The 22,553-nt window shown below is 41.3% G+C and overlaps 2 protein-coding genes across 3 annotated transcripts; one reads left to right on the top strand and one right to left on the bottom strand.

Moving 5' to 3' along the window:
- Positions 1-962: 962 nt before the first annotated feature.
- Positions 963-12,180, top strand: inpp5e (inositol polyphosphate-5-phosphatase E). Of its 2 annotated transcripts, none has more exons than XM_083979191.1 (11): positions 963-1,066; positions 2,134-3,020; positions 4,710-4,833; positions 4,937-5,034; positions 5,130-5,254; positions 7,486-7,605; positions 7,804-7,911; positions 8,103-8,264; positions 8,905-9,020; positions 9,457-9,593; positions 10,211-12,180. In XM_083979191.1, exons 2-11 carry the CDS (start codon positions 2,203-2,205, stop codon positions 10,341-10,343), a joined length of 1,941 nt encoding a protein of 646 aa, XP_083835317.1. In that variant the 5' UTR covers positions 963-1,066; positions 2,134-2,202; the 3' UTR covers positions 10,344-12,180. The 2 variants fall into 2 exon arrangements, with proteins under 2 accessions (XP_083835317.1, XP_083835318.1); XM_083979192.1 differs by lacking the exon at positions 963-1,066 and adding an exon at positions 1,310-1,519.
- Positions 12,181-12,188: 8 nt separating this feature from the next.
- Positions 12,189-20,938, bottom strand: pmpca (peptidase, mitochondrial processing subunit alpha). Its single transcript, XM_083979193.1, has 13 exons — positions 20,871-20,938; positions 19,380-19,582; positions 19,209-19,288; positions 18,920-19,002; positions 18,477-18,571; positions 18,279-18,379; positions 17,120-17,383; positions 15,763-15,855; positions 15,533-15,651; positions 15,350-15,440; positions 14,524-14,586; positions 14,289-14,433; positions 12,189-13,318 (listed from the first exon to the last, which is right to left on the bottom strand). The coding sequence occupies exons 1-13, from the start codon at positions 20,915-20,917 to the stop codon at positions 13,149-13,151; spliced, it is 1,554 nt and encodes a 517-aa protein (XP_083835319.1). The 5' UTR covers positions 20,918-20,938; the 3' UTR covers positions 12,189-13,148.
- Between the last annotated feature and the right edge of the window lie 1,615 nt (positions 20,939-22,553).

The raw sequence follows: 22,553 nt of genomic DNA, 5'->3' as shown, positions 1-22,553 counted from the left end.
TCAAAAGAAATGGTAGAAAATTCACATTAAGGTGGTTAGGGGATCTTATTTTACAGTACAAATCAAAGGCCGTTTTCTCAAAATGAGTTTTTCCTTATACTAGAAATAGCTAGAAATCTCCACTTCAGTAGCACCTATAGAGACCATACCTTCTAGTTTTATCCCTTTCTAAGGTTTTTACTGAGGGGTTTGTTGATATATTATTCACAGCCTGATTTTATTTTATTCCTAAAAACATTGCAAAATTTGATCCCCTGTAAAAACATTTGAATCTAATATGTCATCAAAATAAAATGAGAATTTTATCCATTGTTCAGATTTCTGTTCTGGAAATGTATGTAAATTAGTGCATATTTAAAATAGAGTAGAATAGAATAAATAGTACTTTATTAATGCTTTGCAGGAAATTGTGTCACAGCAGCTCCAATAGAATAGAATTAAAAAATACAGAAACATAAAGTAACTTAGGCTAGCAATAAAATTACCAAAATCTGTATAAAATTATAAGGAGACATAAAACACATTGACAGTATCAATTAGAACAGGATGAACAATTGTGCAGCAATGTAACGTACACAGGTGCTGGTGTGCAGCTCTTTAATAATAATTATTAGGCTAATATTCTGTATTAAAGAGTCTGATGGCTGCTGGCAGGAAAGACCTGAAGTTACTCCGCCAAAACACCTCCAGCTCAAGCAGTGGATGTGAGGAATTTATTTAGATATTGCCTCATTTACATATTTCCACATAAAATTTGACAAAGCTTGTAATACAAAAAATATTTGTCTTAATGTAAGTAATAACATTGGGAAGTTTCATGGTGATAACTGTGAATGTTTTACCCTTTTCACCTGTACTGTGGTGTGTTGAGGTAATGCGGCTGCTTGCAGTTCCACCTCTGGACACAGAGTGGCGCTGTGGCGGCGCTGCCTCCACTCACTGTGACTCTCTTGTCTTGGAAACAAGAATCTGTGTTGTCAAACGTTGCTAAGGAAGTCGCGGAGCTACTTTTCTGAATTAGCCACTCTGAAGAGACCAAAACAGCACAGCACAGTGTGAATCAGAGGTAAACCTGGCTTCACTTATTTAGCGACACGTTAATAACCACGCAAGACGGAAACTACCAACATTAATTTATTGGTACGAGTTTATTATAAAGGTTATAACGCTGTAGCCGTTAGCTCACCTAGCCTGCACGCCGCTAATGTTGTGCTAATATTTAATAGCTTTACGTTTAATAACTAACGTAACTCTGTAAACCTAGAGGGTTGAGCATTATGATAGAGCTGTGTATCTAAATGTGACTTGATGAGCAAAGCAGCTGAAATCACGGTGCTTTTATAAAGTGATGAAACTGGGAAAACAATAGGATTAAGTTATGGCCCCCGGTGTCCTGGCTAAGTGTTAGCATTAATTAGCTCCCGATGCTACAGTAGCTCTTCGTTTAACGGTGTCTCAGTGACACAGGCAGGTTTGTCAGGTTAATTGATGAGCTGCAAAAGATAAAGAAAAGGATGAGGTATACTTTAACTCATCTCGGGGGCTCTGTCTGGGATGGAAAAACTGCACACAGGAGGGTCTAACTCAAAGAAACAGCCGGTTACAACGCATTTCAATGGACTTTATTGCATATAAAAAGTGTAACAGGGCTTCAGACTAACTTTTTTAACTGGGAGCAAAGTGGCCCCTAACTTAAAATGGAAAGGAAAATTAAGGGGCACAAAGTCATTCATGATCCTCATACACTTTGGCCTGTTGCCACCTGTAATGACAGATACCTCTTTGAGTGTTAAAAACAAGCTAACAAACACACACACACAGAGCAAATTTAGAGGTTGCACATGTGCAAGTAGATGAAATATTTACTTGCACTGCTTTAAATTTTAGGGCCAGTCTGGAGCCCTGGTTTACACACACACAATAACAATATTTAGGGAAGATGAACATGGTCTCAGATTAGCATTTTATGATTTGGTATTCAAGGAAAACCTATCAATAAATAGATCCGAAATTATTTACACTCTCTCTATATTGTATGTTCTTCCACAGAAGTAAAAGTCAGATGAAAGTGGTGCATTTGTGACCGAACAGCCCCACCATCTCACTTTATAATACTCTGCTCTCTGTTTTCAGGTGTTTGCCACTAAGCGATGAGAGAGCTTTATCCACCTGACCGCAGCTGGCCTCAGACATGACGAGAAGATGACTGAGAATGGAGAGGACAGGAGCAGCATCCATCAGTACTACAAGACTCCTGACAAAGGAGACTCAGTTGTCAACGACAGCCGGCCACTCAAGACCTGCTTAGTCGACGTCAAACCCTGCAAGGAACACAATGATACCCTTGAACTCACAGCTACTAGAGACAGGGGAGAGGAGGAGATCAGTCCATACCAACCTCGGCCGCCCTCGCTACCCAGGCAACTGAAGCTCAGCAGTAAAAGTGGCTCGGTTGCGGAGACGCTGAGAAACAGACGACTCAGAAACAGCCAGGAGAGTCTGAGCGACCCGGCTGAGACCGGCTCCTCCACAGACTCGCTCAAAGACGACCAGACAGTCACAGCTCGTCGTGCCTCCGCCGCCGCCACCGCCCCCGTAAGGACCCAGGACTCTGGCGCGAGACCCCACTCTGCTGCCGTTACGACAGGATCCCCGGTCTTTCGGGAGCGAGGGGGCAGCCTCTCGGAGTACGACGGGAGGCCTCACAGCCAGCAGAGCGACCCCACGGACCACCGGGGGCGGCCCACCAAGCTGCGCCTGTCCCCGGTGCAAGCCATGGGGCCGCTGCCCGCTCTAGAGAAGAGCTTCGTGTCTGCAACTCTGAGGGCGGCTAATAGGATTGACAGGGATTGTTTGGATTATGCTGCACCGGCCAAAGAGGACCTCGGGGAGAGACTCCACAGGAACCTGAGCGACAGCCGGCTTCTGGAGAACATGGGCTCGGACAGCGCCTCTGTCAACTCCATGAGGTCCACCTACAGCGTGCTGAGCCCCATCAGACCTCAGGATGTGAGGAACAGGTACAGTAGAGCAGAGCAGCACAACATGTAGATGATGATGATGATGATGATGACAGCAGCTGGAGTCCTTCTCACGCTGGGTGTGAAGGCTCTTTAGTAAAGGCTTACTCTTTGTGGTATCAGAAGGCTATTACGGTAACTAAGCTGGTAACTTACACATAGGCTGTCGGTGACAACATAAAATCATCTGTGTATTTTTGCTCCTATCATTTAATAGCACATATAGCTGAGATTACAGTATCTCACTCAGCCCAGGCTTCAGTCTTTGTGTTCATAAGAGGAACTTGAATGAATGAATGAATGAATGAAAGACTGATTTCTCAGTTAAAGGCTATGTGATGGAAAGGGTGTAGGTAGAAGCTAAGCTTATGTACACCTACCGCTTTTACTTAAATAGTACTCATCACAAAACAAAATACAAAAAGAATAAAGCAAATTAGTCGTATCTATAAACTTGTGTTTCCCATCACAAAAAAATAAAAACCAGCGCACAATCCAAAATTTAAGACCAGTAAACTTAATTTTTCCATATTATAATGAGAAATTACATAATTTCATTACATAAAGTCTTTTAAAACTGGCTAGTGTGCTACATAATTTCATTTTTTCAGGACAGTTTCAAGTTTCAAGTTTTATTTATTCATTTAAGAAATGGGACGATGCTTATTAATGAACATTAAAAAAAAAAAAAAAAGTAAATATGAAAAGAGATTGCTGCCGTACGGCTAATTTCCATCTCTTGTCCCATATAAGATTGGAAGAGAAGAGAGGAAGGACAATAAATTGATTGTACAGTAAAGTGCTAATTTGTATTGCAGGAGTGCCCATATAAAGTGCTGGATTGCGGGCCAAAAGTGCCTGTATAAGGTGCTACTGCTGTATTCTATTGCAGGATGCTGGGCCATAATAAAGTGCAAGATTATACAGTAAAGTGCTGATTCGTATTGCAGGGATGCCTGTAATAAAGTGCTGGTCTGTTCGAAACGTTAACTCCTTTAACATACACACAGTAATTTTTTTACATTGGTTCTAGTCTTTGGTTTATCAAATAATAATCTTCCTCTTAGGTTGTATCTGGTGTCTCATTTTAAACAGATTTTGGACATGTGGGGTGAGAAGTTTGTTTATAGCTGTGTAGATGGTTTGTTTCACTAACCTTATGTGTACCAGCATTGTTTATGATTTAGATTTTATCTTCTACGAGGCTACTAGTACTGCCTGTGCTCTCTGCTTGGGGCGGTGGGTGTATTGCAGGTGGACCTTGGTTCACCAGGAGGACTGACTGACTGTTAACGCAGCTGCACCAACAGACTGTTAATTTTGTCCTGAAACCCGGGACTCCAGACATTTACACATTGTGCGTGTGCAACGCTCGCATCTTTAAGAGAAAAGAGGAACATGATAGTGTGGAGGGGGATTAACACAGGATCAGAGAAGATGCTTGTTCAGCACAGTTTTTGACAGGAGGAGGAGCAAAAAAAATCTTGATACACAGTCAGAGCCCAGTAGGGAAATTATTGACTGAACATCTAAAGACCAAAGTCTTGCCTTTTCTTACAGTGAATATTTAAGATTTAGTTGTAATCAGCTGAGATGAAGGAACCTTAACCCAACTAAAACCGCTGTGCGAGCCAATAGAAGTGCTAATTAATTTGTCCTCCTACCAAACCAACGTGTGTATTTTTCTAGGAGCTTTCTGGAGGGCAGCGTGCTGGGAAGCGGCGCCCTGCTCGGGGCGGAGGAGCTGGACCGATACTTCCCTGACAGGAGAGTGGGCGTCTACGTCACCACGTGGAACATGCAGGGAGAGAGGGTACGAGGAAGTCACGGCTCCGCAGCAGCATCCAGCACACCGAAGACACAACACAAGTTCACCGACCGAGTGGTAACAAAGTTTTTTTATCATTTTTTTTCAGGGGCTGCCGAACAACTTGGACGACCTCCTCCTCCCGACCGACTCTGAATTTGCACAAGACTTTTATGTCATCGGGGTCCAGGAGGGTTGTCCTGACAGGTAGGATGTGCTTTTGTTTGGTTTTAACGAGAATTTTCGCTGAATAAAAGTGAGTGATTGTTAAACTTCATCTGTAAATGTGACTGTGTGTGCAGGAGGGAGTGGGAGACCCGTCTTCAGGAGACTCTGGGACCTTACTACGTCATGCTGTACACAGCATCACATGGTGTTTTGTTTCTCAATGTGTTTGTCAGAAGAGACCTCATCTGGTTCTGCTCAGGTCAGTCACACCAGTGAATGAATCTACTAGAGCCGAAACAACCAATGAATCAATTATTCAATGAACAGAATTAATTGGGAACAGTTAATGATTGTTTGTTTTATCTTTTTTAAAGCAGAAGTGAGTGGTCCGGTCGTTTTCGCTAATGCTGCGTTCCAGGCAGGCTTTTGAAATCGTAAATTACAGCCTCAAGTCACAACTTACGACTTTGTAGCGTTCCAGGCAACACACTCGTGTTTTTCCGACCTGTTTTACCGGTGAAAGTCACTATAACTGCCACTCCAACTTCCGACCGGTGAACTCGTACCAGATCGAACTGGTACCACTTCACGGTCGGAAAAAAAGAGTTTCCTTGAACGCACCATAACAGTCCTCGTCCCTACGTCGCCACATGCACGGCGTTCCTTGGCTGCACACACAGCCCTGCATGCCGTTCTCTCTCCTCATTGGATAAAAACTGTAGGATACGATAAATGTTTTCTCTTCGGCTCAGAGCAGAGCAGAGGGACTGAGAGACCCGTGTTTCAGTCCAAACACTCTATGTAAGTGATTGCTGTCGGAAGATATAACTATTTAAGACTTATATTAACACAAATATATCACTTACTTCTGCTTTAAGACAAAAATGCGTTTTGATTTTTTTTGGTCCAAATTTTGTACAGAGGAAGTTCTGTTAATTAACTCATTGAGTGCCGCGCTCCTTTCCAAAGTTTTAGTCAAGTGTACCGGCAATTTAGACCATTTTTGACGATTTTTGTAGAGCCACAGTGTATTCTATATTATTGCCACCAACACATACTGTGGCTCAATTGAAAGGTTTAACTTAATGTGTCAAGTGGCCACAAACCGTTTGTTTCTACGTGCCTCCGTTCCTGAGGAAAGTCAAGCTAAACATGGCTGGGTTTCACCAAAATCCCTCCTTTTTTTCTAGAAAAGGAGATAGAGCGTCTTTTATGAAAGGTGCGCTGTTTGTGTCTGTCGCTCTTCTCACACTCGCATTTCTGGATCAAAGGGCTCGTATAAGATAAATATATACAACAATTGTTGTTCTATTCACAAAACCACCATCGGGGGCGGGGGGGGCGCCACTAAACAACAATAACACAGACGCACCGTGCCGTCTCACAGCTTCTCCCCGCGGAACGTGAGGGTCAGTCGGCCACCGCGGCTCGGGAAGACCGGTCCCGCCGGTGGTCGCGGTCCTTCTGTGGTTCGGGTCGGTGACGGCGGTCTGCTTTGGCCCAGAGACCATCAGATTTTACCGCGGGAGGACGTTGGGGAGGACACGGTGTTGCTCGAGGTGAAGACCGGGCGGGACAGTCGGCTGAGAGCTTCCTGGTTCAGCTCCGAGCAGCTCGAGCAGCTGGAGCAGCAGCGCGGGTGAGAGCAGAGCAGCTGCTGCATCTGCATGCAGAACTCGGTTTGCAGAAGCCGAGTTATGATAAAAACTTCCAGATCATGAGCTGTCATGTGACTTTGATCGTCATCTATTTCAGTTCTCCTCGTCGTAGAGTCCCCAAATTTACATATAATGTGTATTAAAGTGTCTATTTTCATAATTAAAAAAAAAAGCAAAAAACGTAAAATTACGTTTTTGGCACTCAACGCATGGGAACGAAAAACGAGAAATTACGTGGTTGGCACTCAATGAGTTAATGATGAAAAATGGAGTTGGAGGATGATATATATATTTGAAGATTTAAAGAAGAACTAAGCAGGATTTTTCCCATGGCTATGCTACGTTTATACCTTAATTAAAACCTCTGGAGTAATTGTGATACCACATGACTTGTGACTTGTTACTTGTTACAACATCAGTGTAGTACGGTACTTGGCCGCCGACCCGGTGTCCCAGCTCTCGTCTCTGCGGCACCGCGACACGAACGCGCATCGTAACCCGCAATCTTTTGTTTATGACAGTTAAGACTACACAAATACACACATCGTAACATCGTATATGTTATATAACGTTATCCACTGCTCCATGGATTGATTTTTCGCCGGCTTTGTTAATAACAAATGCACATGGCCGAGAGGAGGGTTAGCAAAACAGCGGAAAAGCGACCAGACTTGCATAGTTCCTCTTTAAAATAATGCTACAATCATTACGATTCTGACGTGGGGACATATTTTCTTTTCTGTGCACAGACACAAACGCAGGGTTTTGTGTTTAAATTGATCTGACACCAATGACAATATATATTATATTTTTTTGTGTTGTGTCCACACAGAGGTGGAGCACGCCACGGTCACAACCAGGATCATTTCGCAGATCAAGACCAAAGGGGCCGTGGGAATCGCCTTCACCTTTTTTGGAACTTCCTTCCTCTTCATCACATCCCATTTTACCTGTGAGTAGAGGTGTTTTTGGAGTTTTGGAGGTTTACTGCTTCAGCACATTGTTCAATGTAAATATTACCAAAACATACATACATTCATATTCTATGGTGACGGATGTCCACAGCGATACATAAGTAGCATTTAAACTGTGCAGCACTGACATCCTGACAGTCTCACTTATTTCCAATGTTTTTCTGCTCTTCTTGCAGCTGGAGACGCCAAAGTTTACGAGAGAATACTCGATTACAACAAGATCGTCGAAGCTCTAGCTCTTCCAAAAGGCCTCCCAGACACCAACCCGTACCGCTCCACACCATGTAAGACTCTTTTCTTTTTGTTCGTGAATGATATAAAGGATGAAAACAGTTAGATGAAAGAATATAACACAATTAAAATATTATTATTATTGATGTTTATTCCTTAAACATAACAATCTGGCGGTGGGTTGATGTTGGCTAGTGATCGGTATTTGATAACCACAGAGTGTCATCTTTATCTTTAATTGTAGCTGACGTCACCACAAGGTTCGACCAGGTCTTCTGGTTTGGAGACTTTAACTTCCGGCTGAGTAGGGAGCGCGTCGATGTGGACACGCTCATGAACAGCACGGGAACTGGCAACATGGACGCCCTGCTGGAGCACGACCAGCTCTGCAAGGAGATGAAGGATGGTATGTTCACACAACTATTAGACTTTTAAAGGGATAGTTTAACATTTTGGCAAATTGGCCCATTGCCATAATGCCATATAGTTTTAGGAGTAGGTTCGTTACCTTTAATTGTCTATTTTTAGAACGGTGGAGCAGAGCCGCAAGCTACTCAGAGCTACGCTACGGAGGCTATGAGATAATAACAGAACGTTACCAGAGTTGTTTTAGAGGTAAATTCATGCAAAACTGCGGATGCGCGTTCCCGTCGGGGGCAGTTCTTCTGCAAGCAGTCTCTGCATTTGCCTCGAAAACAACTCTGTCTCGTAACGTTCCCTTATTATCTCATAGCGTGGTGAATGTGCAGGTCACAACTTGTCCACCAGAGCGTTTTGGAGTTGTTGGATTGTGTATCTGATGAGTTTGATGAGGGAAACCAAGAAATCCCATTAGCCTCTGTAGCGTAGCTCTGAGCAGCTCGCAGCTCTGCTCCACCGATGTAAAAATAGCTTGCACTGACAATTAAAGGTAACGAACCTACTGCTATGACTATAAGGATTATGGCAATGGGCCAATTTGCCAAAATGTTGAACTATCCCTTTAATGAGGAACCTTGTTGTGTTTGATTGATTATCAATCTGAAAATGTGCTTCTGTTTCTCCAGGTTCCATCTTTAAAGGCTTTCAGGAGGCACCGATTCACTTTCTCCCCACGTACAAATTTGACATCGGCTGCGACATCTACGACACCACCTCTAAACAGAGGACGCCTTCATACACAGTAAGAAGAACGAGAATCAAGTTGCACGTGACGAAACATTATCACATGCTTTAGTAATAAAGGATGTGTCTCAAATCAGGGCCCTGCATTTGACGACTGTGTCATAGTTTCCTATTTAAAAGTCTCCTTCAAACGCAGCTGAGAAATGTTTCCTTCAGTACCATCATGCAACAAACGACACAATCCATACCTTAGATTCATTGCATGTCACTGCTGAGGATCTGTAGAACATACACGCTTGTTTCAGAGCAGTCATTGTGGTCTGTACTGCTTTCCAAGACCACACCTTCTCTAGATCACACAAGCTATAGATAATAAAATAAGCCAAACTTGTGGTGTAAGGTGTTTTTTTTAATTAATAATCACTTCTACTCAGCTGCTACTTGAGGTCCAAACTAACCGGGGCCGGGCTAAACGTGTCTGTTGGTGTTCACAGGACAGGATCCTGTTCAGGAACAGGCAGGCTGACGACATTAAAGTGGTGAAGTACGCCAGCTGCTCCAGCATCAAGACCTCAGACCATCGGCCCGTCGTCGCCGTCTTCCAGGTCAAACTGAGGCCGGGCAGAGACAAGTGAGTAACGGAGATGAGTTCCTTCATTGTGGTTGTCATATGTATATGTAACGATGCAGAACTTAATGAAGCTGATACAACACCAGTTTTTTTTTTTTTTTATTGTTGCACAATTCATCATGTTGGAGAAGAAAGTCCAGTGAGCAGGACCAATTTGTTATAAGTTAGATTATGTTGCAAGGAACTGTGTCAAAAGTCATTATGACATTTATTTTTAACTCTGGAAAATGTCTGTTTTCTACAAAGGAGTATTAGGGCCACTCATGAAAAATAATAGAATTTTTTCATTATGCACTTCGAGAATAAAGTCGAAATGTCGAGAAAAAAGTCAAAATGTTGTGGAAAAAGTTGAAAAGTTTGCAGTTGCATAACTTCAGAAACCTACTCTTACCGTTACACTCCAAGGACGCGTGCAATTATCAGTCGCAGTCCACATTTTGACTTCACTCTCGACATTGTATTTAGACTTCATTCTTGACATTTTGACTTTATTCTTGAAGTGCATAATGAAAGAAGAATCTCCATAATACTCTTCTTCACTTTTCCCATGTTTGTCGAGTGACTGTTCTTTCACCCCCCTTAAAACGTGATTATAATTTTTTGTATTTGTTTGTCAGTATTCCTCTGGGCGCAGGGCAGTTTGACCGGAGCTTGTACTTGGAGGGCATCAGGAGGAGGATCACCAGAGAGCTGAAGAGGAGGGAAGCCATGAAGAGCCAAGGTAGCAGCACCATCTGCGCCATCTCATAGACCCTTATTAAAGTGGGCTCTCTAAGACCAGGACCGGACCAAACCGGACCGGACCGGACCGGACTGTGGTCAAGCTGTGCCAGAAACAGGCAGGTGGAGCAGGACCAAAAAAGGAAACCAGAGTTGTCTTAACTACACAGAGCCTCCTCAGTGGTGGTGGTGGTGGTTGTAACTGAGCAGAGTGCGCCCTCTATTGGGCATTGTGGGTAACCATGTGTGTGTGCTTGTGTGTGCGCTTGTGTGTGCGCGTGTGCTGGTCATCAGAAGTGTCTGGCTGTACTCAAGGGCAGGGACCTTGAGGTCAGACACAGCAGCAGCAGCAGTCTGGCCTTTATTTATTCAGCCCCCCCCCCCCACACACACACTCCTCCTCCTCTAGTCAAACATGACTGGGACACAGTGGGAGAGAGACAACTGCCACCGTGGCTTTCTCTTCAGTCACATGCTGCGGTGTGAACTGATGTAACCACGCAGCCTCTGTGTAACTGCATTTCATTCACTAATTCATTCAGAGGTGTGTTTTTTTTTTTTTTTTAAAGCACCAAGAACCACAGTATTACGTTTTCTTTTTTTTCTGTTTTTTCTCCAAACACTACATCGTCGTCCAGATGCCTTGTGAACTTGTCATCAAAGAGCACGTCGACCATGATCACATCACAGTAAACATTTAAGACGCTTTTAAGTGTCTGACATTGGTCGATTTCTTTTTCTAAGAAGAAAAACAAACAAACCGCAACACGATGGAAGAAGAAGGGAGCTGTCACTTTACGATCATGATGTTAATCGTCATCAACGCTGCAGTCATGAGGTTGTTGTTGTTACAGGCTACTGTTGAATTTCAGGGAGATCAAATGTATTTGACAGCTAATATTAAACCTTTTAATGTAAAGGAATTCACCTGCTATAAAACAGATGGAGCATTTTATTTATACTGTTGTTAACGCCTGTCACAGATTTTCTCTCTCTTATTAGGCCAAGTGACCCTTTTGGGGCAGATTGTAACTTATTGCCTTATCTCTCATCTCACAGCTGTGTAACCTCATATATACTATATATATATATTTACTACAAACTATCCATGTACTGTATGTTCTGTATGTTCGCATTAATGAACTTGCATTCCCAGCATGAAGAGCAGTCTGCTCCTTAAAAAAAACAAAAAAAAAGTGCCTGTGGGTCTTGATTTCATTTCCTCAGGACCTCTTCTCTTTTTCTATGTCAGCTAACAGCCCCTTAATAAACATTTCAAAACACGTCTTTGTCCGTTAAGTTGTTTTACATTTCACTGCAACGCAAGAGCTTTTTAAAATATATATAATTTTATTAATGGAAGTAATTACATTTATTTACCAGTTGGTGTACAGATGTTAAACAGAGGTCACATGTAACATATTCACTGTAGTCAGAAGCCACTGAGATAATGATAAAAATACACTTGGGTGGTGGGTTTGGGTGCAGATCAATACAATGTTCGTTTTATGTATATAATTGTATCTGGCCGTTGTTAAACCTCTAAAGTTTGTGAAGGTGAGGCAGAGGAGATGCATCTATAAAAGTAACAGTTTTAACATTTCCATATGTATTCATGTGTTTTGCGATGGGAGAAGAATAGAAAAGAAGATCGATACCACATCTGTTGGTTTCAGGGCCAGGATCGTGATCAATACCAAGATCAATACTTTTCATTGTTAAAAGCAGCTGATTGCACCTCTGAATATGAATTTAATTTACCAAACATGAGGCCTTTCTTTGCTTTCCTGTTAATTACTTAATCATATATGCATGTTAGAACACAAGAGGGTGTTTAATGTGAATGATAAATAATAATTAAGTTAATTCTCTGTCAGAGAAGTGAATCATTCACCAAATTTCAAACTCTGCCTTTAATTTATCTTCTTAAAGTTTATTTGAAATTTACCAACAGAACAAAAAGGACGAAGAAAAAAAAAAAAGACATTAAACAAAAAAAACAAGATTTACTATCGATCTTTACACGTCAAATGAGACATCGGTGACACAAACCCATGATTTGAGACTGGCTACAGTTGTACAGTTGGCAACAATGATCCAGAAAAGAAAATCCAGCAGCAGCAGCATTATTATTATTATTATTAATCAGTGAACTATTGCTGTGTGTTGCATCTCCTGTGCCTCTAAAGGGAGATCATTAAGTGCTGTCGTTTATATATTTTGCTCTAGAGAAACGTCTGAAGTGAAGTTTGGTGAATTTTGAGGAAAGTGTCGGCTTATAAAAGAAGCACCAGCGTCTTCCGTTGTCTCAGTGCTGTTTTCCTTTGAAGACTATTTCACAGTGTAAGAACGTAACAGGTCGGTGCGGAAGTTGTTGTTTTTTTTCTTTCTTTTTAAATGGGAGATTAACACTTTTGATTTTTTATTTTTTTGCCTATGGGGGGCTGAACTGTCCCTTTAAAACCAAACTCCTCCTTGCTGCAAACCACCAGTAAATATAATGACGTATGGCTTCCTGCCCACAAACAATAAATACATATATACTCCAACCGCATGTGGACTAACACTTAAGAGTAAAATGCAAGTTTTTCTTTCTTTTTTAAAATCCCCAGTCTCAAAGGTTCAAGTTGAGAGGCCGGGGATTCGCCCCACTCGCCCCACTCACCCCCCCCCCTCCCTGAGTGAGCTGTGCCGAGTTCTGCGCTGTGGGAGAGGGGGGACGCTACTGTAACCATCCACAGTCCAGTTTATTTACACTGACGTCTGCCTGCCGGTTCAGACCGGGCTGAGTGGGCTCGGATCGGGCGGGTGGGTGGATGAGGGGTTGGTTGCGTCTTATCGGAAGAGGCGGTACATGCGGGGCAGACGTCCGTCCTTGCTGGACAGAGCGGCCTGGATGTGTTCGTACGACGGCAGCTCCGTCAGGTCGCCCAGAGCCGCTACCGCCGGTTTACTGCGCAGCATCTTGGTGGTCACTCTTTTAATGTCACTGGCTGTCACGTTACCTGCAAAATTATTTGTTGTTACAAGTTACAAGAGATGAATTCATTCATCAGGGTGAAATGAGGCTGTTTTCTACTTTTTGTGTCATTTTAAAGGAATAGTTCACCAAAAAATGAAATTCATTAGTCATTATTGACTCACCCTCATGCTGATGAATACTCCGGAGTAGTTTTTTATTCCTCAAAGTGCATCTGGAGACCCGGGAGGTCAGTTCGTAGTCCAACGAAAACTTTATACGAGAGTCAATAGGGCCCGGCACAAAAAAACGTCCATAAAACTACACAAAAACCTTGTTATATTCCTCCATACTGCTCGTCCGCTGCAATCCAAGTCTCCTGACGGGATATAGTCCAGAGTTTACTCGAAACGACGTCATTTAGGACATTTTTACAGCCTAAACAGTCCTGTATTGAATTTGCCTGCGCAGACGTGACCGAACTTGCCTAAATGGCGTCGTTTTGGGTAAACTCTGGACTATATCCCTTCAGGACACTTGGATTGCCGCGGACGAGTGGTGTGGGGGAATATTTCAAGGTTTTTGTGTAGTTTTATGGACCTGTTTGTGTCTGGTACGATGCAAGCGTGAACGCGAGAGCGCGCCCCAGGCAACTTCAATACAGGACTGTTTAGGCTGTAAAAATGTCCTAAATGACGTCACTTCGAATAAACTCTGGACTATATCCCTTCAGGACACTTGGATTGCAGTGGACGAGCAGTATGAAGGAATATTAAATGGTTTTTGTGTAGTTTTATGGACGTTTTTGTGTCTGGCCCTATTGACTCTCATATAAAGTTTTCGTTGGACTACGAACTGACCTCCCGGGTCTCCAGATGCACTTTGAGGAATAAAAAACTACACCGGAGTATTCATCAGCATGAGGGTGAGTCACTAATGACTGAATTTCATTTTTTGGTGAACTATTCCTTTAAGGCCGTTCTCTCTCTCTCTCTCTCTCTCTCTTGAGTACTCACTTATTAGATCACACAGTTCGTGCGGCAGCTTTCTCTTTCCGGTGGAGAGGACCTGACGGCCGACGTCTTCAAAGATGACCGGCCGGGACTCGAGGTTCATCATCAACATGGACTTGAGCTGAGTCTTGGCTCTCTCTAGCTCCATCTGGACACACAGGGGAACAAACATTATACATGTACTGTGTACTGATCATACCAGAATAATACATACTAATAAACCAGTGGTAATCATTACCTCTCCTGCATTTCCAGCCATTTGAATGAACTCTCTGGTTATGATTTCCACCATTTCCCGCACCTGGAGATCAACATACGTCACGGTTAGGGACGTCAACATCAAGACCCCACATTGAAATGAAGGAAAAAACTAATTAACTGAGATTACAAATTACATTTAAAGGGGAACACATTCACCACACTATGAGATAATAGCAGAACGTTACCAGACAGAGTTGTTTTAGAGGTAAATGCAGAGACTGCTTGCCAAAAAACTGCTCCTGACGGGAACGCTCATCAGTGGTTTTGCATGAATTTACCTCTAAAACAACTCTGTCTGGTAACGTTCTGTTATTATTTCATAGCGTGGTGAATGTGCAGGTCACAACTTGTCCACCAGAGCGTTTTGGAGTTGTTGGATTGTGTATTTGATGAGTTTGATGAGGGAAACCAAGAAATCCCATTAGCCTCCGTAGCGTAGCTCTGAGCAGCTCACGGCTCTGCTCCGCCGTTCTAAAAATAGCTTGCACCGACAATTAAAGATGATGAAACTACTGCTATGACTATAGGGATTATGGCAATGGGCCAATTTGCCAAAATGTTGAACTATCCCTTTAAGGGAAAATGAAGCATTGTCAAGCTAAAAATCTTGCATAGTTTCTCTTTAACACCAAAAAACCTGTTTTCTACAGATTGATTACCTATTTCTCTGCTATTCTAGCTAAAGTCTGTGCAGTTCAGCCTGCAATTATATATTATTACATACATAATATCAAAATCTTTACACAGTCTGAACCTGGATAAACAGCAGAAAACAGGTGCATATATCTGAGGCCGGTACCGACCTGTCTGGGGTCTGCGCTGGCATGGATACACAGCAGACCGCTGTCCTCATAGCTGTGGTGGTAGGAGGTGGCGTTGTACATCCAGTGATGCCTAACACAGGTGAGGAAAAGCAGAATCAGTGACGACGAGTCACACTGCACTAAGGAGGAGGTAGAGTCCAAACTGAAACTCGAGGCGTTCACCTGTTGAGCACGTTCAGGTAGAGGCGGGTGAACATGCCTTTACCAGGTCCTCCTGCGGAGAAGGAGCCTCCTCCACCCATCATCATGTTGAGCACTGCGAATGGGATGAAGTCGTCCTCCTGTTAGAAACAAAACAGGGGAAACAAAAAGGAAAAAAAACGTTTAAAATGTAAAATTTTGGGAGCATGCTGCTATCAAACTGATCAATCTGATTAGAAACAAACACCCACCAGGAAGGAGCAGCTCTCCAGACCGATCATGATGTGTGTGAGCTCAGGGATCGGGGTCGGGCCCAGGCTCACGTCCGACATGTCCTTCTCCATCTGACAGATGGAAAATTAAAATGCTGTCAAGTCAAAATCACCTCATCAATGCCCAATGCTCATTTAAAATGGCTAACCACGTACAGTTAAACAATTAAACAAAAATATGCTTTGTTGGAGAGACTGTGGAATAATGGATCAGGGTTCCCACTTTTCCAGGACGTTTTCAGCTGTTACAGTATGATATCTTATCACGCCAGACACTAATACATCCCTCATCCCATTCATATTTTTGTCTTCTTTTCGACAGGTGTACCTAATTTTGTACATTTAACCAGTTTGTTTCTATGTTTATTCCTCTCTCACCCCTAGAAGTCTGATTTAAAGATGTGCAGTCTATGGCTCTAACTTATCTATGAAATAATCTCTTACAGGCTTAGAAATTATAACAAATGTATCATATAACAACGCAAACATGTTGTTTTTGTTTTTGTTTTTATACAACACCCACAACAGCTCTCTGCTGCTCCTCTATCTGTCATTCAGCAGAGAAAACCCTCATGTTCACGGCCCAATATTGGAAACACCTCATTAGGCAGTTATTTGGAAAATAAAGCGAGTTCTGATAGAGCTCTGGTAGCTGATGTCACGATGTGATAAATAATTTTCCAGGACATTTGACTTATTTTCTAATTTTCCATGTGTTTTCCATGACTGGAAAATTGGTCAACCATTTTCCAGGTTTTCCAGGATGCATGGGAACCCTGATGGATGCCGATCACTCACATATTTTTGGGAAATGTGATAAAATAACACGATTTTGAAAAATGTTATAAGATGCACTGTTAAAAAAAAATTGGTTATAAGATTCCTATGTCTTGTACAGTTCTGTATAACTTATGTGAAGAAAATATACAAGCGAAGGACAGATACTTGGTAAAAAATATTACTAACAGCGGCAAAAAAAAAAAAAAAGCTATTACGAGAAAATGGAGAAAAGAAGAAAACCCTTACACAGGATCAATGGACACAGATTGTAGAGGAAATCTACATAATGGAAAAAATGACGCACCGCCTAAGATTACAGGAAGCTCAGTTCGAAGAGAAATTAATGAGATGGACAATATTTAAGACCAAACAGCGACAAAGCACAAGACTTGATTGAGTAAAAGAAAATGTGAATATGGACAGATTGCAAGACAGTGACACCCATGTGTTTATATCTATTTTTGTATTTACTTGTATAAACTTTGGTTTTACATCTGTATTAAAGAAGATTATCAATAAAAATAAAAAATAAAAAAAATAAAAAAGGGCTAATCACCTTGACGATGCCACCAGTGTACTGCGCTACAGACTGGTCGACGTTGGCCACGGCGCCCGCTCCCCACACTGGCTTCACACCCAGCAGGTATTTCCTGGCACATTCGACCAGCTGCTCGTGTTCGATGCCGACTCCCGCCAGCACCATGCGCTCAGGACAGTAGTAGTTACGCAGGTAACTGTGAAGCACGTCCCTGTCGATCTTGTCCACATTATCTACAGGACAGAAGCGAGGCAGTCCCACCGTGTTGCCTCGATATGCAGCCTAGGAGTAAAAAAAACGAGAAGTACAATATTATCAATCTGTTGTCTTTGAGTCACATTTACATGACCAAGACGAAGTTATGGCGACTCTAAGAAACGGAAGAAATCCATCAGAATCTCAAAGTGACAATGGGAAATTGGTTTAGCCACATCCTAAATAATGAATCATTTTTTAATTAAAAACAAGTAAAACTGAGAAAAGCATAAACCCTAATAGAAAAAACTAAAAGTTTGTGTCCGATGAATTCCTTTAATATTTCTGAACAAACTAGTTTTATATTATCTAAACTGTTACCTTTTGACAAACATTTTTTTCAGTTTTCTTATAATTATTCAGTGAAGCCATCAAATAGAAACAACATATTTACCACTTACAGCTAAATATGTTAATATTACGTGTAAGGCGGCACAATTAACTACAATGTAATCCAAACTGCAATCTGCCAAAGTGCAATATCACCATTTACACCATTCAAAAATGACCATTCACACTGAAAATGCATTTGCAATATCTGCACATATCATTGCAATATGATATTTTTTTTGCATATCATGCAGCCCCAATCTTTGTAATACAGTTATAAAACAACCTTTTTCATCTACAGGCCAAGACCTGGATAAAACTTATGGTATTTTTGAATAGAATAGAAAAGTCTTTATTGTCATTGCACACAAATTGGACAAGTAAATTGGTAAGGCACCCCCCTCCATCCCCAGTGCACTTAAAACTACTTAAAAAACATCAACACTTAGGCCTGCTAATAATGAATAATAAATAAAGCATAAAAACAAATAAACAGGAATAGGGGCACACACATACACATTTTGTCATGGTACAACAGAGAACAAAAAGCTGCAGCATGACTTCCTGGATGATAAAACATATTAAAACTCACCGCGTGGATCATCTCGGTTAGTAGCGGTTCAGGGTCCGGTCTCATGTTCAGATCTTCTAACTCAAAGCGCACCACCATTTTGGTCATGTCGATTTCTTCGTCTGCGTAGAAACGAAAACAAAAATATCTACGTTAGAGAGACACTCAAAGACTTATTATTATTTGTAATGTCAGGTAAGAGTGAGGCGAGTTCCTCACCCAGCAGGCGAGGCTGCAGCACTGCGTCGGAGAGAAGACTAACCACTGTGTCCAGACCCTTCACTTCAGCAGACACTGCATACATGGTGGTGTCCCTGCACAGTGAAATAATTTAATTTAATTCAGTTTATTTGATAGGGACAATGCAGGTTAACATAGTGACACTTCCACTCGTTACAAACAAGTCAATGTGACTGATGTTCTGCATACAGAGATTATAGCTAATGCTAGTTTCCAACTCCCGTCCCTAGTTAGGCTTTTAGTAGAAAAAAGAAGGTAAGAAGAAAGACATCAAACAAATGTTAAAAGGCAGGTTTAAGTTGTTTTGGACGGATGTGCTGTTAGTTTGGACTCTTGAACTTTAACAAAAATAAAGAAAAGTCCAATGAAGCATTTATTATCAACCACTGAGACAAAGATGTATTTATTTTTTGTGTGTGTACCTTGATGTCTGGCAGTCACATATCCCTCCGTGCTTTTCCAATGTGAGCAGGATTTCATCTTTACTTCCGTATTGAGCTGTGGACTTGAAGGATAAACCGTTATCAACATCAGTCCTCAGTGTAAGATGTTAGATGACCACTTTTATGTTATTTCCCTTTCTGTTACCAAAGCATCAAGAGACCCACTGAGACAACGAGCTTTTACAAACAACGCACAAAGCCAAACTAAGTGTTCCCAGCGGCTGTCAGCATTAATAATCAACTTTTAAAAGAAATGAATGATACTTACAGAAAAGGCAAGTTTCTCAACGAAATGTGCTATTCCACTTGGATATTTTGCTTCATATCTGGATCCAGAGTTTACTAAAACTAAAAGAAATAAAGAAAACATTCACAATTTACCCACTTCTGAGTGTGCAATGCAGAGAGTTATAATTTCGATATTAATCCTGCAACTTACTTCCAACTGTGCAGAATTGACCAAACTTGTTTTGCGAAGCCACCTTGAGGCCATTTTCTAGAGTGGTGATCTTGGTTTCATATTTTTCCTGACCATCCACCGATGCAAACACCGGCTTGGGGATCCCGGGCAGCGGCGAGGAGAGGGAGATGTTTGGGTATCTGCCAGTGCTGCTGTACTTTCTGTAAGCTGCGATCCCAAACCTGTAGAAAGAAGAATAAAAGAAAAGCAGCTCTTCTTCAAAAATCTTTCCAGCTGTTGTGGAATCAGTATCAGAGCTGGTCTGTGGCATAGGCAGTATAGGCAAATGCTAAGGGCGCCATTTATCCAGGGGGCACCAGCTCCACAAATGGGAAAGAAAAAAAAGTGTAACTTGCACTATTTCTATAACTAGTTGGTACTATTATTTCTTAATACAAAAAATAACCCCATGTTAATTTAAATTCAAAGAAAATTTGGTGAAAATAGAATGACAGACAACATTGATGCTCAAAAAGCGATTTCACAAAATTTAATTTTACTGTAACTTGTTTTCTACACTCGTCTATTACTTTATTTACAGTATATTGTTGTTGCTGACTGTAGAGAGACTTTTCTCAATAAAATTTTACTGATTATTGTGCAAGTTGTGTATGTCAGGGTCAGAGGGGACATACAGATACACTGCTATGTTATCGTTATGATCATTATTATACAGTATGGGGGCAGATGGGGGGGCACCTGGGTGTAATCTTGCCTAGGGCACCAAAATGGCTAGAGCCGGCCCTGATCAGTATAGATAGAGAAACAACGGTATATTGACTGACATAGAAATACTCAAGCAGCTATTTAAATATATATATTTTAAAGAGAATAATATGCTAACTTCTTAACTTGAACAAAAGTAGCTATACCATAATTCCCATATATGGAGTTGCCACACACATCAACAAGCAGCAGCCTGTCAGTGGAGCAGTCATTACAGATGTCAGGACTTTTTACTCAAACCCTTATAAATTCATTGCACAATGGGGATCACAGCATTTCACCAAATATACCATTTTTAATTTATTTTTTGCATCTTCTATTACTGACTTCCTTTACTTTTGTCAACATGGTAATTTAAATTAATCTCCAGACTTGTCTTAAAACTTTATGACATTTAAACTAAACACAAACATGAAGCTGGCTTAACACAAAACACCTGACAAACCACAGTAAGTAACTAGAACACAAAAATATAACTGTCTCTGTTAAGTTACACCTGTCATAAAAGCGACTGCGTAGTTTTTTCCAACGCTGCTTTTCTGTTATTATGAAATCATGAAGCAGCATTAGCTCAGGCTGTTAGCATCGTGCTAACTGACTGAGCTAATCTCAGATGCTGCTGACTGACTGACGACGTAAAGTCCCGGGACGCAGGAAACCGAAGACACAGCTCGCACCGTGTTTCTGTGCGCAGTCCCTGATGTGGCGACAGTTTCAGAAAGTTCATTTCAAACGCGTTATTACCTGTGAACACGATTCCAGGTTCTACACCTCGACATGTGAGTCGCCATCTTCGATCCTCTGTGACCGGAAATCAACCCGGAAGAGGATGAAAATCTGCTAAAGCACTTCCGCCGCAGGCAAACATAAACTACAAACAACTACAACAAAGTATTAGCCTATGTTTTCTTTATTGCAAGGTGCAAAATACAATACAAATAAGCATATTCAAATGCAATTACAAAAGTCGATTGCTTTCAGAACTGAGCGTAGCATTTCTTACATTAAAAAAAGAATAGGATATAAGCAGGACAATAATAGAAAGTAAAGCAATAGAAAATAAATAGATAATAAAAAAATTCTTAAAGGGGATCAATCAAAAGTAAAAGTTGATAAACTGTCATACGGCAATAGGACTTTTTTGATTTCATAAGTTTTAATTAATCAAAGTAAAGTTGCAGTTCTTTAAAAAAAAAAATGCAGAATTGTAGTACAACAAAGTATATTTTTTTGTGACTTTTTTTCCCCAACTCATTATAATTCAGGGGCCACATACCGCACAATTTGATCTCAAGTGGGCTGGATCAGTAAAATAATAGCATTATAACCTAACCTATACAAGAGAACAACACACACACACACACACAAAAAAAATAAATACAATTAATAATGGGGACAGGGTTGCAGATCATTTATACATAGTAGGCTTAGGCTAGTATATCAATATAGCCAATCTGCAAAAATGTACTTTGTGGGCATATTGACTTCTACAACAGCAGAAGAGCTTCTTCTAAATGACATTACAATAATAATTGAGTCATTCAGACTTCTTCCATGAAAGAAACAAGTCTATGGCTATAAAAAAATAAATAAAAAAAAGATCTGCTGTATGGATCTTTTCTGTTGTGCATTAACCATGTATTATTATTTATTCCAGTGCACTAATCACAGGCCTGCAGGTGCTTTTTGTCAAATGAATCTCCGAAACAACTCAGTCACATCTCTCTCTCATTTGGGCTCGGGGAAATCTAACAGAACAATTGATCCCTCAGAGTGGTCACATGACGAAGAGCACTATTAGCTCCCATTTAGTTCCCATCACTGAATCAATTACAGAGCAGAATTAACTTTAACCGGACTCTGATGAGCGGCAGCAGATGATTTAATGAACTGAGTTGATCCTCATCACAAGTCACAAGTCTTTGGTTGCCCACTACAATGTTTTCTATGTTGCAGGCCACAGCAGTAGCGTTTTGGTTGATCTCTCCGATGTCGCGCTGCGGCTCGGCCTATCAGCTCCATGACACCATCCACACTCTGAAAGAAGAAAACCTCGACCTGCAGCACCGACTGGAGAGCCTCAACCGGGCAGTCAGAGATGTAAAACACCTGCTGAAAGAGTACAAAGGTACGAGCACCATTATCTCTTTATTGGATTATAAATGAGGTAATCATCAGCATAGGAGGAACGTATAGGGCATTTTTATCACCTCATATACCGGTACATATTTTCTTTTCACTTTTACTGCACTACAAGGCAGTATTGTATTTTATCTATTTATTAGGGACTAACAATGAAATTGAGCGTCTCGGCTATAATCCAGCATATTTAGGCTACTGCAGTATTTTTTTATACCAATGTTCATTAAAATGCACTGTCCCTATTCAAATGAAATGTTATTATTATTATTATTAGGAAAGAGTTTA

Source organism: Trachurus trachurus (genome assembly GCF_905171665.1).
Source record: "Trachurus trachurus genome assembly, chromosome: 9".
Lineage (NCBI taxonomy): Eukaryota > Metazoa > Chordata > Actinopteri > Carangiformes > Carangidae > Trachurus > Trachurus trachurus.
The sequence above is the reverse complement of the archived record's forward strand: the minus strand, read 5'-3'. Positions and strand labels throughout refer to the sequence as shown.

Coding starts and splice junctions, on each gene's coding strand:
- inpp5e (XM_083979191.1), top strand. CDS start 2,203: ATGACTGAGAATGGAGAGGACAGGAGCAGCATCCATCAGTACTACAAG. Junction 3,021..4,709: donor CCTCAGGATGTGAGGAACAG/GTACAGTAGAGC, acceptor GTATTTTTCTAG/GAGCTTTCTGGAGGGCAGCG. Junction 5,255..7,485: donor CCTCATCTGGTTCTGCTCAG/GTCAGTCACACC, acceptor GTGTCCACACAG/AGGTGGAGCACGCCACGGTC.
- pmpca (XM_083979193.1), bottom strand. CDS start 20,917: ATGGCGACTCACATGTCGAGGTGTAGAACCTGGAATCGTGTTCACAG. Junction 18,572..18,919: donor TGTGACTGCCAGACATCAAG/GTACACACACAA, acceptor TTCACTGTGCAG/GGACACCACCATGTATGCAG. Junction 13,319..14,288: donor CGAACTGTGTGATCTAATAA/GTGAGTACTCAA, acceptor ATAATTTTGCAG/GTAACGTGACAGCCAGTGAC.